At 36.7% G+C, this 13,314-nt stretch overlaps 1 protein-coding gene across 4 annotated transcripts in view; it reads right to left on the reverse strand.

The window, feature by feature from the left end:
- Positions 1-13,314, reverse strand: part of LOC124166413 (death-associated protein kinase 1-like) — a 92,894-nt gene that overhangs the window by 31,833 nt on the left and 47,747 nt on the right. For 3 of the 4 annotated variants that reach the window (XM_046543942.1, XM_046543945.1, XM_046543944.1), the window contains 6 exons: positions 12,411-12,509; positions 9,927-10,124; positions 5,696-5,850; positions 4,750-4,870; positions 2,356-2,548; positions 1,211-1,332 (listed from right to left, as the gene is read on the reverse strand). In XM_046543942.1, coding sequence (XP_046399898.1) covers positions 1,211-1,332; positions 2,356-2,548; positions 4,750-4,870; positions 5,696-5,850; positions 9,927-10,124; positions 12,411-12,509 — 888 coding nt within the window. The remainder of the gene's footprint in view (positions 1-1,210; positions 1,333-2,355; positions 2,549-4,749; positions 4,871-5,695; positions 5,851-9,926; positions 10,125-12,410; positions 12,510-13,314) is intronic. The other variant, XM_046543943.1, reaches the window with a different exon arrangement.

The following is a 13,314-nucleotide window of genomic DNA, read 5'->3' on the forward strand; positions in this document are numbered from 1 at the left end:
TAATGCAGCGGCTTTGCAAAGCTTGGAAGCGTGTCGCACCCTTCACCATACTTAGTTATTTTTGCAAAAACCGGGTTTTCAGTCAACAGCATCATTATCGTGATCATCATTTTATTTACATCAAGAACTCATGCATGAGGCCTTTCAAGCTGTTTTCTTATCGGGAGTTGTCAATCCGACCAATCAACTGCGACCACGCGATGGAGAGTGATGACGAAAGCCGTGAATCCTGGCAGGGTCTCTCAAAAGTCATGAATATTGAAGGGTCGTTTGATGAGTTCACTGGAATAGACTCAATTTTCGTTATCCACGAAGCCAGCGAACTGAGGGTTGCAGAATATAATTTCTCGAAAACTCATTTTTCAAAATCGTGACGTATTTTACTTCGAGAACTCCTGCATAAGGCCTTTCAAGATGTTTTCTTATCGGCAGTTGTCTATCCGGAATGCGATGGAAATGATGCTAGTTCAATGAATTATTTACGAAGCACGCGACCGCAAATATTGCTATGGAGTATTCTGGATTCGACTGCTATAAAGAAATGCTGCCACCCACTGCGCTTTAATGGGTCGACGAAAGTCGCACTCGCGCCGTTATGGTAGAGCGATCTTAATTTCATGATGAAGCTATAATTGGCGCTGTTACTTTAACTTTATATTAGTAATGGTCAAATCTATCGAATTCTTAATTTTTCAGTGTAAACTTCGCGAATACATGTACTCTATTTCAAATATTGAGAATAAAGGGATGGCCTCGCGCTCACCGCTACGTTGCATACATTTTTGAAAACCGATGAAAAAGCACGCGAAGTGATTGAATAATACGAACTGAGGCTTCCTAAATGTGGTCTATTGCCCGCGATTTGCATTGCAGCTGAAGAAATAAGCACTGTTTTGAAGTATGCGAAGGTAGAATGAAGATAACGCATGCAGACTTGCTTCAATTTCCGAGCCCCTAGAATGATGCAACGTGCGCATCACCTCCGGGGAACGAACTCCCGATCAACGAAACGGCAAAATTTCGGTCCCTTGAGTTTCGTTTAAGAGAGGTTTTACTGTATTTTTAAAATCATTAATTAATAGTAAAAAGTAAATGAAATGTACTAATCATTATCAGCCACCTAGTTACTTTAATTCAGTTACTCCCAATCTCTGTCAGGAAGCACATATATTGGATGTTTTACCCAAAAATATTCGAAAAATTCACTTACCTGTTGAATATCAATACCACGGGTGTACTGATAGTTGTTAGTATCAAACGTTAGAGAGTTCTGCCTGGACTGCACGGTGACATCCATTTCAATTTGTGTCTTGCTGGGTGATGATGGTCTCGCTGCACAAGAGAAAACAGTAAAAAGTCAACTTTAACTCAGGATCATAGTTGTATCCATTATTAGTTAGAAAAACACCCAAAATTCAGCACAAATTGTGATGTAATGCCTGTATGAATCCTGTAATTAAACTGTGCTCATTCAGAATTTCAATCAAACATTTTTTGAATTCCCTATGAAAAAAAAAGGAATCAGGCAGATAATATAAGAGAACTTCAATATAAATTAGTTTCTAAAGAATTATATTCCTCCTTAAACAGAAACTTCAAGCAGCAAGACCAACAGATCATATTAATAGTAAAATTTATAGTTGCAAGAACACGAAATTTTCAAGTTGAGTCGAGTTGCAATTTAAGATTTCTGCTCGAACTTCATTATCTTTTGAATCCACAGTTGGAAATGGCCAAACTTAAGGATGCAATTTTTAAATAGTTGAAAGTCGGAGTTTAGGTCTGTATGCTGTGTAGCAAGCTGTATCATACAGGAGTGAGCACAACCACTTCCATCCCTAGAACTGCAAATTTTCACGTTGATTGGTGAGTTGGGATTTATAAGCGATTTTGCTACAGAAATTAATGAAAATTCCTTCGAGGAATGATAAAAATGGGTCACTTTGTTTTGTTTATCACGTAAAAAACTCAATAACTATTTGATATTTTTTACGCCATTGGGTATAGGAGCGAACATCTACTTCTTCACGCTCGCATTCACAGATAAGTCGAGACATACGTAACTCAGGGGATGCCTGTACTAATAACAAGCTAGGATGATGGTGAATAGCACATCCTTACAAAAATGGATACAGGGCATTCATATATAACATAAAAATTAATACTGTTTTTCAAGTTCATGACTATTACATTTGTACAATAAATCATGTCAAATAGTGTGTTTCAAATTTGTTACATTGTCCTCCAAAAATATAATAATAACTACATTGCTAAAGCAACTACAAGAGATTGAGATACCTTTTAGATGCAACATGCTAAAACACTAAGTCTACGAGAGGAAAATAATGCACTTACACTTAATTAACAATGATGGTGGTCCAGAAACACTCTTACTCCTTTTAAACAAACTTGTGAAGTAACCAGCTTTCAAGGAGTCAATTAGGGTGGTCTTCCCGACACCAGAGTTCCCAAAAAACTTGACTTTTATTCTTGAAATGGGTTGAGATGTGGGTATTAATTGACTGATGTATTCTTCTCTCTGATGACCCTATTTTAGTTTTAAATTATAAATGAATACATTCACAGCACTTCAGGTCTTCAATGATAATTCAGCAATTACATACAAAATTTTAGGGAACACAACAAAGTAGAACGAAATAAAATTCCACCATTTTCCAATAGTCCACATGTAAAATATAAAAAAAATCAACTTCAGTGAAAGAAAACGATTCTGGAACATTTGGACCAAATTCAAGATGGCCACCAGTGAGAGAATGTGCTTTACTTCCCCTCCTATGGCTTTCGTTTTATCAGCAGTGTTTTATCTTCTTTTGATTTTTTCTGTTACTCGAGTGTGTGTGATGTACCCAACTGACCCCTTGTTATCAATCGTGCAGCATTTCCCCCAAGATAGATACAGTTGTAGGAGATATTGTTTTTCCTCATTCGTCCCCTGTGGTCCCTCCTTTGGTAGCCTCCACTTCCAGAGCTGGGCTTCATCTCCGTCCTGGCTGATCCTCTACTGCCCGTGGGCACACTTGATGCCGAGGCATAGGACCTGGACTGGAGTCTCCATCCTTCTCCTAGCTACACTTTCGGAGGACATTGACATCAACCCTGGCCCTTCCAGTGCCCCAAAAGTGAATGCTTAATACCAAAATGTTATAAACATCAGGAACAAGTTGTCTTTGTGTGATTTACATGCTAATGAGCTGTCGTCCTTGGATGTCATTGCTCACTCCAAGACATGGTCAAATCCTCCATAATGATAGTGAATTTTCCTTCTCCAGTTTCCATAGTGAAGACAGAACCTTAAGAGGGGGAGGAGTCCTTCTTACGATTAATTTAGTTCACCAGTCCAAACAAAGGAGAGACATAGAGACAGACTGTGAAATAGTTTGCAGTGAAGTGTCTCTGTTTTCAATTAATCATCCAAAGTGCAAGTCAAGTAAGAAACTCATTGGATACTTCTCTCTCCCTCCAGCAAGTGACTCAAAAGTTCTAGAACAGTACTTTAACTCCTTGTTAAAGGCTGTTAAACTTGGTAATTTGATTCTCATTGGTGATTTTAATTGGTCTATTCGTTGGTATCCCTCTACAACTGGCTCAACAGTCAATTCAAAATCACGCCACCAGAACTACCAATGACGTTTACCTCAAAGACTACCCCAGCACTTTCTGCCAAAAAGGACCCTTATTCTCCCTATCAAAAATATACATCAAATTACCGTATGATATCAAATGCCTTCTACCTACACCATTCAAGAATGCTTTGAAGAAATATTTAATGGAAAACAACTACTACAGCCTGAAGGATGTTGGGCTCTGAGTAATCTTTGTCCATCAGCCAAAAAAATTGTAACTTTTCCTTTAAACTGGAAATTTGTACATATTCCTATCACTTCATTTATTTGTAACTATTATTATTTTTTATATTTTTTTTACGACTCTCAATGTCGCCAGTACATATGTGATCTCTAGGAACAATAAAAGTATTTCCTATCATGATAACTTTATAATTCATTTAATCAATGCACACCGCCTATCTCAGTTCAATCTTCATGCCACCAGAAACTTGGCAACACTTGATTTCCTATGTCTGAAATGCCATTAATTCCCACAGTGACAGTCGCGATATTGTTTCCTCCATCAACATAAGAATACCTTCCTGCCACACCAATTCAAATTTCCTACTCCATATACCAATTCCCCTGCCATTCTCATACTAATATTACCACTCCCATATTAATAATTAAATGTTCTCTATTCCACTGTCTTTCCCCCCCAATAAATTCTCCACTGACTGATATAGATCCCTTTTCTTTATTATTTTTTCTTACTTGGCATCATCTCATTTAATGCAAAATAACTTCATAATTCCTAAGGTAGTCATGTGGTCATCATACCGGTTTGTTGTTTGTTTCTTTTTGTTTTTTTTAATTTTATTACCTTCTTTGTTTCACTTTTGATGCTATAAGTGCACTTTAAATTGGCATTCTCACTCTATGTGTGAAATTAAAAATTAAATAAAAACTAAAATTTTGTGCAGATACTTTTCAGCATTTCTGCTCTACTATACTTTTAATAATTTTCACAGGAAAAGTAATTCACTGTGCATTAAAAATGACCATAGACCAAAGAGAAATAAACAGACATTTATCAAACATGGAAAGGAGTATCATACACAAAAAATCTGAGCAAAATATAGCAAATCCATTAATATGAAAAAAGAAACAGCCAAAAACTTACACTTCGTAGGCGATTCAAGAGATCTCCAATGTCATTATATCCTTGTTTCAATGCAGTTATTTCTGCCTTGATACCATCTTTGTTTTTCTGGTCAATGTTGCAGCCTGCTAGGCATAGACACCTACAAGAGACCAGATATAATTTCAGTATGCCATAAACTTCATGGTACCAATGTAATGTAATGATTAATGGGTGCAGTTGCCAGTATAGACAGTACACAGCCAAGGACTGGGTTCAAATCCCATTGAAGCCTCAACATTGCCATCAAATATCACAGCAGTTTGAGTCTGAAATTGTGTGAACCTTGTGGGAAATTGTAGGAACTAACAAAACATCCTTTAAGTGGTATCAACTTTAACATAGTTTTGCCGAGCAACTTATAGTTAGTAGATGAAGAAGCTTGATTGCAAAAATTAATGGACATGATTTGAAGATAACGCAAAGCAATTCTCGCACTAGCTCATAATCACCGTGTTAGATGGCATATAAGATGCATCTTTCTTCCAAGGTGATAGCCCAAAAAAATCATCTGCGTCTTATATGTGGAGGTTTGACCTCCATGGGCTAATGTTTAATACTGACTCCACCGTATTTACCAATATATATTTTTTATTAAATTGAAGAATGTTGCACTTGTTATTGTTATTACTAAGCTCATAGCTATTATGCGAATTATTTATCATTAATTTACTATATTGTATGTTACTATGGTTCAGCTTGCTTCTGCAATATCGAGGGAGTTGTGAGCGAGATATCAAACAAGCTTGATCATTTTAACACGATCAAGCTTGTAAAAATGTAACATATATTTTATAAGAATTTAAAACACAAACAACTCAAAAGATAGAGGTGGTAATAATCACAAAGGCGGGAAGAAAGGAGAGGTATTGCAAAACCTTAGGAAAATAGGTCAAAATCTTGCATGAGAATTAAGAAATATACAAACCTCACAACTTCAGTGTGTCCATATTTTGCAGCACGATGTAAAGGGTAAAGCCCATGCTTGTTGGGTACATCAACATTGCACCCAAAAGCACAAAGGGTTTGAGCAACAGCTAATAATCCTTCCTGAGCAGCAATATGAATTGGAGTGTCACCTTTCTGAAGAGTACATTAAACATGAAAATTAGTTCCCAAAAATATAAGTAAACCCTTACATGATATTTAAATAAACAGGCTACGATGTGAGATAGAAATGCCTATCTGCCCAATTCTTATGGTGCATTCTGTCCAAAAGCAACAACTATGTATGTAGTTATCATCATTGAAATCCCCAAATTTTTTTCCTGTGCAACTTGTGCAATCACCCCCTTAGTGAATGATGCTGATGTGGAGCACACATTCAATTAGATAACTACATTAAATTAAGAGATCAAATAAAGAAAAATTAAAAGAAATTGATTTTTGTTTTTAAAAATTTTCTTTTAATTCTAAAAATAAATCAAAAAGCAATTGATTCACATGAAGAAAATCTCAATTACACATTTCAGACATTACAGGATGCATTCAAACAACCAAATATTAAACGCCAAGGAGGAAGAGCTGAAGAGATAAAATTTACAACTATAGTTAAAAACACAAACAACAAATATAACTAATTTTACTCCTGAACGAAAAAAAAACCAGCTTAAAAATAATGCAAAGTTGAACCTGAGATTAGCAAAGTCAAAGGGACCAAAATTTTTGACCTGTAAAGGTAGTATGCAAAGGGGAAGGTTGCTTTTCTGTGTTGCAGGTTGCCTGTATTTGTCACTCTGCATACATGTATCACACCACTCACATTTTACAGTTGGTATTTTAGTAAAATTGAGAAAAATTCGAACATATGCAGTGAGAATATTTTAAATGCAATGATAAATACTTTGTAGAAAGGTGGAACTGAGTGTAATTATGATCCAATTTTTTGGCAGTTATGGCTCAGACCGTTCAACAACATATTGACTATGAAACTGAGAAAACACAGCACAAAGACCATCATCTGACATTAAATTAACAGACCATAGGATTTCCAATGATAGGCCCCTCAAAAAATACCCCAGGCCCTATTCCAACTCTTCTATGCTAACCCCTCTCCCACACCATATAATCACTTTGGTCATGTCACTCAGGCGGCTGTTTTTTTGACTTAGTTAGCTTCTTTCAGGAAATTTCCTAGTTCAAAATGTACTACTCTTCATTAAAGAGAGGGTGAGTTGTAGGGAAAGAAGGGTTGTGTTGTGCTGGAAATTTCAGAGTACTAGATATCTAAGTTAGTGGAAGATTTTGGTATAAGCCTATTGTGAGGTTAAGGAAGAATCACCTGTGGCTCTACACCTAGAAATTGGGGTGGTTATAGAACTTTACTTGCTTACTCAGAGAAGCAGTTTGTGGAATGAGGGTGAGGAAAGGGTCAGGCAACCTAGTAAGTTTTTTTCGTTAAACTGATATAAAAGGGCTTACTTTTGAGGATTCTGGAGAAGAAGGAATGGGCTTGTTCACCAATTTATTCCTATTATATTCCAATTGTTGGTTAAGATAAAGAGTTTTGAGTAGAGATGGGTCGGTTCCAGTACCCGGTTCTCGGTTCTGCCGGTTCTTGACCTGTGAAACTGGTATCGAGAACCGATCGAATAAAGTCAGTACTTTTAAAACATCAGTGGCTTCAGCCGCAACAACTTCAACCAAGCGGTCAACACATTCGGAAAGTTCATAGTGAATCTATACAAAAAGACGAGGGTGGTAATGGCTCCAAGACATTTAGTGAAAGCTCCGGTTGGTTCCAGAATTTTAAATGGCAAGCAGGTATTTTCAGTGCGCCAATATCAGGTGAATCTGCAAGTGTTGATAGAGCAGTCACTGCAACATTATCTGATGAACTCCAAGCTGTGATTAAAAGTGGCTCCTTTCCCCCTCAACTACTTTTCAGTGTTGACAAGACGAATTTGTTTAGGAAAAGAATGCAATCTCATTCATTCACTGTCAGGGAGGGAAAACTGGGTCAGGTTTCAAGGCATTTAAAGACTGTTTCATGTAGCTGCTAATGCCTCGGGGGACTTCAAAGTAAAGCTAATTATGATTTATCATTCGCAACCTCCGCAAGCAATGGTATTCAAATTAGCACTAGCCTGTTATTTGGATGGGCGACAAAGGGGCCAGGGTGACACATTAATTGTTTTTAGGATGGCTTGCAAATTCATCAACTGCCGGCAATGCATAACAAACCCCTGAGATAGCAGATGTTAGCCCACCCGCACAACAGGAGGGAATTTGAAAAGCACGTACAAATTTTTTTACGTGAATGAAAGTCTTTGAATGCGTGCCCACTATCTTTGAAGATATTTTAAACTTTAAAAGCTTATATGAATAAGGTTTTCTAAGGATATTAATAGGAATATATATAGTTTAGAGGAAATTCCATACCCAACATCTATGCTACCAGGAACGCATCCCTATCATCCCAATGTTAAAACGCTCTCATATAATGCAAATTCATACAGTGCCAAGACTCCAAGGAACACATCCCTTGCACTATACGAGGCATGGGTGTATATTACTTTCTGATTGCATGGCGTCCACATTTTTTTCTTTTGAGAGTTGCTGGCTAACTCGCGCATTTAAAGGTTTGTCAGTTTGTCGCCCTTGCCAACAATGTATTTTTTCCATAGCCTGATGTCTTCAAACGAGTTAAAAACGCGCCATTGACGGCACAGCGCCCATTTCAATCCGGCCCAGTGATAGGCCAACTACGGCATGAAATACACTCAATGCTACGTTGAGGCCACTTTCAGACAGAGCGACTTTTCACTGGCCGCCGTTCATGTGAAATTCAGGCAGCATTCAGATGAGATGACTCTCTGCAACACGGTTTGCCTAGTCGTGAATGGCGGAAAATCATTTCATGTGAAAGTGGTATTACGATTGAATCACAAACATATACAGTAATTCTTTGATGTACGAGCAAGATACGTTCTGAGAACTTGTTCGTAAGATGATAAACCTAAGCAAGGCATCAAAAAATGTTGTTATCCTGCGGAATGCAACACTGCATTACAATTTTGTGTTAACTCCCAGCCACTCAGTTTATCCATGGTGTTGCTGTACCGGCATGTTGAGCAGTTTATTGTTGAGGTTAAAAGAACCGTGACAGTGAAGCATGCGAATAAGTTGTCAATTAAAGTAACAATGTAAAATAAATCGCAGAATACAGGATATATTTTGAACAGACTCAGAAGTTACAACAAATTAACTAATGATGTTGTTAGTTGTTCGGGGAGTTTCACTATTGATCCTTTGGCACGGGCCTTCAAAATCAACATCGACCACTACTGTTTTCAGTGAATGCCTACTCAGTACTGCAAGCAATATTTCTGCCAAAAAAATAATAGATTAGACCCAGTTAGGGAAAAAATATTGGATTTTTTAAATCAATACCTGGAGAAAGAACCAGTGGCTGACTGATGCAATGTGACATATTGGTCGATCATGCATTCTTTAACAACGTTTTATTTAAAATGTTTTGCTCAGAAAATAAAATTATGGAGACGATCTTAAGTTTTTTTACAGAGCTTTCCTGCTAATTTACATTGTTAGTGAAATTATTTTCATTTATTTCTAATGGTTGCTCATTTAAATTTGCCATTAATTCAGATAATAAGAGTTCATCCTTGGAACCGAGTATCGAGAACCAATCTCCCCGATGGGGGAGAACTGGACCCCGGAAAAATTTAAGAACCGACTCATACTTAATTTTGAGAATGAAGAGATCTATATTTTTCAGTTTTTTGATTCATTGAGCTAATGGTCAAATGACCCTTTCACAAATAAGTTGTTGATTTATAGAACTCATGCCATATATGTCCCCACTTCTCCACTGGTCCACCACTCCTAAGCATGGAACATATGTGGTTCATTGTTGTCTACACTTGTGTGACCAATCCCTTCCTTCAATAAAATGAATTAGAAAATCAGCAAGATCCGTAACGATGTCACCAACTCATGTAAGTGGGAGGCAACTTTCATGTCTTCTTTCTCTAAACTTAATAGCTATAAGGAGAGGACATAATTTTTGACAATGCTTATCTCTCCCTTCCATCCACTGAATTTTTAAAATGAATTTCAATTTTAGGTCCGAGTGACCTACTTCACTTCCCAAGATATGCATGGCATGGAAAGCTACCCCAAAAGAAAATCATACTCACCCAGTCTTGCATGTCAAAATCAGCCCCAGCATGCAGTAACAGCATGGCAACTGCAGAATGCCTCCTGGCTAAAGCTAGATGCAGTGGAGTTGCCCGCCTGCAATCCACTACGTCCAGCCCAGCCCCAGCATCCAAAAGACACCTTACTGACTCCAAATGACCCCGAGCACTAGCACAATGGAGGGGAGTTTGCCCTTCCTGTATAATAAACAGTGCAATTTATTGTAATACTTTCATGAATTTTTTTATCAAATACATAACTTGAAGCTAACACTGTATTCAAAGAAAGATCATAAAGTAACATTTTTGCATACTGAAAAATGCTAAACAGCATTTTTGTGCAGCATTCAAACAAACCATAATAGGAGTGCCTTAAAATGCATAGCAAAAACATGTATTTGAACAGTCTCAAAAAGTTGTGCTGAAAATTTCACAATAATTTTCTGAATAGCCAATACTCACTACATTGGGAGCTCGTTTTAGAGAGTACAACATATAGTGAGCACCTCCTTGTAATGAGTGATAGGTAATGTACCGCCAAACGGCCTATGATGAAATTAATGGATGACGGTGATACTTTGGAATTTCTGTCCGTTAAGCATATTAAGAGAAACTACGTTGTACTTTCAACTCAGCTTTTCAATTACCCCAATCAATGTCAACAACAATGCGTAATTTTCAATGGGGGAGAACCCATTGGCCTCCCTTAAAAATCACTCATTGATTTTGACATTGATCAAGGTAATTGAAAAGCTGTGTGGAAAGTACGAAGTAGTTTCTTTTAATATATTTAGCCTCTGCTTAACATGTAAAAAATATAGTTATACCAAGGCCATGAAGTCTCTGCTGAAGTATACGCTCTGAATAATGAGGTATACCTCTTCATAGCAATGCATAACTAGTATCAGTCATCGCTTAATTTCCTTTTTTTTCGTATTTTGTCTGTTCCTAACAACAAAAATATCTGTGGCTTTAAGTGCTTGTATTGAAGAACCACACGTGTGGCTGCATGATGTGTGATACCACACTTACACATTACTTGCCCTCACAAGAGCTCTAGGTTTGTATCTAAGTGTAGCAGATCATGCGACTGCACTGCATGATCATGGAACTTGATCCTTCTATGACTGCCTCTGGTGCAACTTAGTGCCCTGAGAAAATTTGATGCAGTGTCTAGAATATTGCTTCTGTCACACCTCAAAATGATGCTTCTTACCAACCCCAGAAGTTCCCAGATCCACGGTCATGTCGCCACACATGCAACACCCAGCCATGGATGCTTGATTACCGTAAACGAGCACCAATAGATACTCTGAGATAATATATTTGAAATATTATACACGCATCCACAAGTTAAGGCAGACGCAGTCTGGGGGTTTTATCTATCACCTTCACATACAATGAGAGCTCAATATAGCGAGCGAATTTTCTAGGATGAGCACTCATTAAACAGAGCTTCCAGTGTACCTATTAAAACACTAAGTAAAATATAGCTAAATATATGCATATAGAAGCATTTCAGGAAAAATCAAATTTGAAACATAATGAGAAAACTATAAGTTCGTTTTCAATTGATTTCCAATCACCTAATTTCATAGAATCTTTGAGAATTTTTCCAACAGATAAAAGCCAAATCAGAGTGGTGAGATGGCTTAGAATGCAAACATGCAATGGCTTATGTGATATTTATCTCTTCTAATATCTTTAAACCAAATTTGTTTACCACTTTATTATCTCAAATAAATTCTTTCAGTCATGGCTAAGGAGATACTACTTCATTGGATTAAGTGATTGTTTTCAAAAATTCAAAACTACCTTTAATCACAATATCAAATTAGGCAAAATATATCAACAGCAGCTGTTGGTTAATTACATGCTATTTCAGTGACAACTTTAAGATGAATACCATATTGGCCCTTCCATTAAGATGATTCTAAATACCTTTGAAAACACAAACATTTTGCTTGTGGTACAAAATAAGATACATATGATAAAAGGTTAATCCATGTTTAGGCATCCATCAATTCTTTCCACAAATGAACAATAACTGTGATTAATTTTCTGAGCATGTTTCAAATCAGTAATGGCAAAGGCATGGTGAGCAATGACAAGAAGCTAGATTGTACATCTTAATTTAATTTTTAGATAGAAGCGTATATTTCCTTAACATGAGTTGCATACATGAACCCAAGGATTTTATTTACAAACTCTACAAAAATTAATATTATGCCATTCTGTAAAGGCACTGGCAGAGAGAATGGGGCAAAGCACACATTACCCTTAAATTCCGGCACTATTGGTTCATATTCACTACAAAGATACCACATCAATCAACAAGATCACATCAATAAATAATATGGCATTTTAAAAAGTTCCTAGCACAAGTCATTCATGTGCATATGGCATAGAAAACTACAAACAACTGGACATGCACCAATCATCAAACTACATACATACTAAAAAGAAAGAATTGTATCTTCATACCTTATCTTGAAGGTCAAGATTGGCATTTGCTTCACATAATAACTTGACGATATGAGGAAAGCCATGCCAAACAGCTATGTGTAGGGCACTCTCAGCATGCTATTTGAATAAATAACACAAATAAAAGGAGTATAGCAGAGTACACAGAGCTGAAGATTCAAACGAGATATGATGCCTAGTTATTGACCTCAAAAACATTAAACAAGTTCTACAGCATTTTTTAAGCTTCATTTCTGCAAATAATATTAAAATAGATTTCCTCAAATTGAATCAAAATGGATTGACTTACAAGCTAGTTAAAAATCACCACTGCTTGTATGTAAGACTGAAAGCTTTCATATTGAGAATCGAAAAAATATGTAAGCATACTATTTACGTATGCTTACCAATTAAATGGCAAAAATCATTATCAACATGCGCCATTTATGAGTAAAAAAACAAATCTTGCAACAGATACAAAAAATTTTTAAAATCCAAGAAAGAAAAAATACAGCATACAAATTTATAAGCAAACTATAGGTATGGGAGGATACAGTGGCGGATACATATGGGGAGCACAGGGGACCCACGCCCCCCCTTTGCAGGCCCATCCACATTGCCTAGCATTGCAGAACAACAATAATAACTTTTTTATATCGTATGATGGCATTGTCTTGTATATGCATATTATCAGTTAAAATAAAACTGTTAAACTTTGCATGTGAATTAATTATTTGTAATTACGACAAAAGTAAAAGTGTCTCAAGATTCTTTTTGCGCCACCCCTTGAATTTATTCTGTATCCGCTACTTGGAGGATACCTACTGAGATTATGCATATATTGTTTAAAACTGCATTTATGCGAGTAATAAGTATAGCAGGATAATATTAAAAATTAACTGTCCCCATGACAGCTAAAAACAAA

This window comes from Ischnura elegans, chromosome 10 (assembly GCF_921293095.1).
Source record: "Ischnura elegans chromosome 10, ioIscEleg1.1, whole genome shotgun sequence".
Classification (NCBI taxonomy): Eukaryota; Metazoa; Arthropoda; class Insecta; order Odonata; family Coenagrionidae; genus Ischnura; species Ischnura elegans.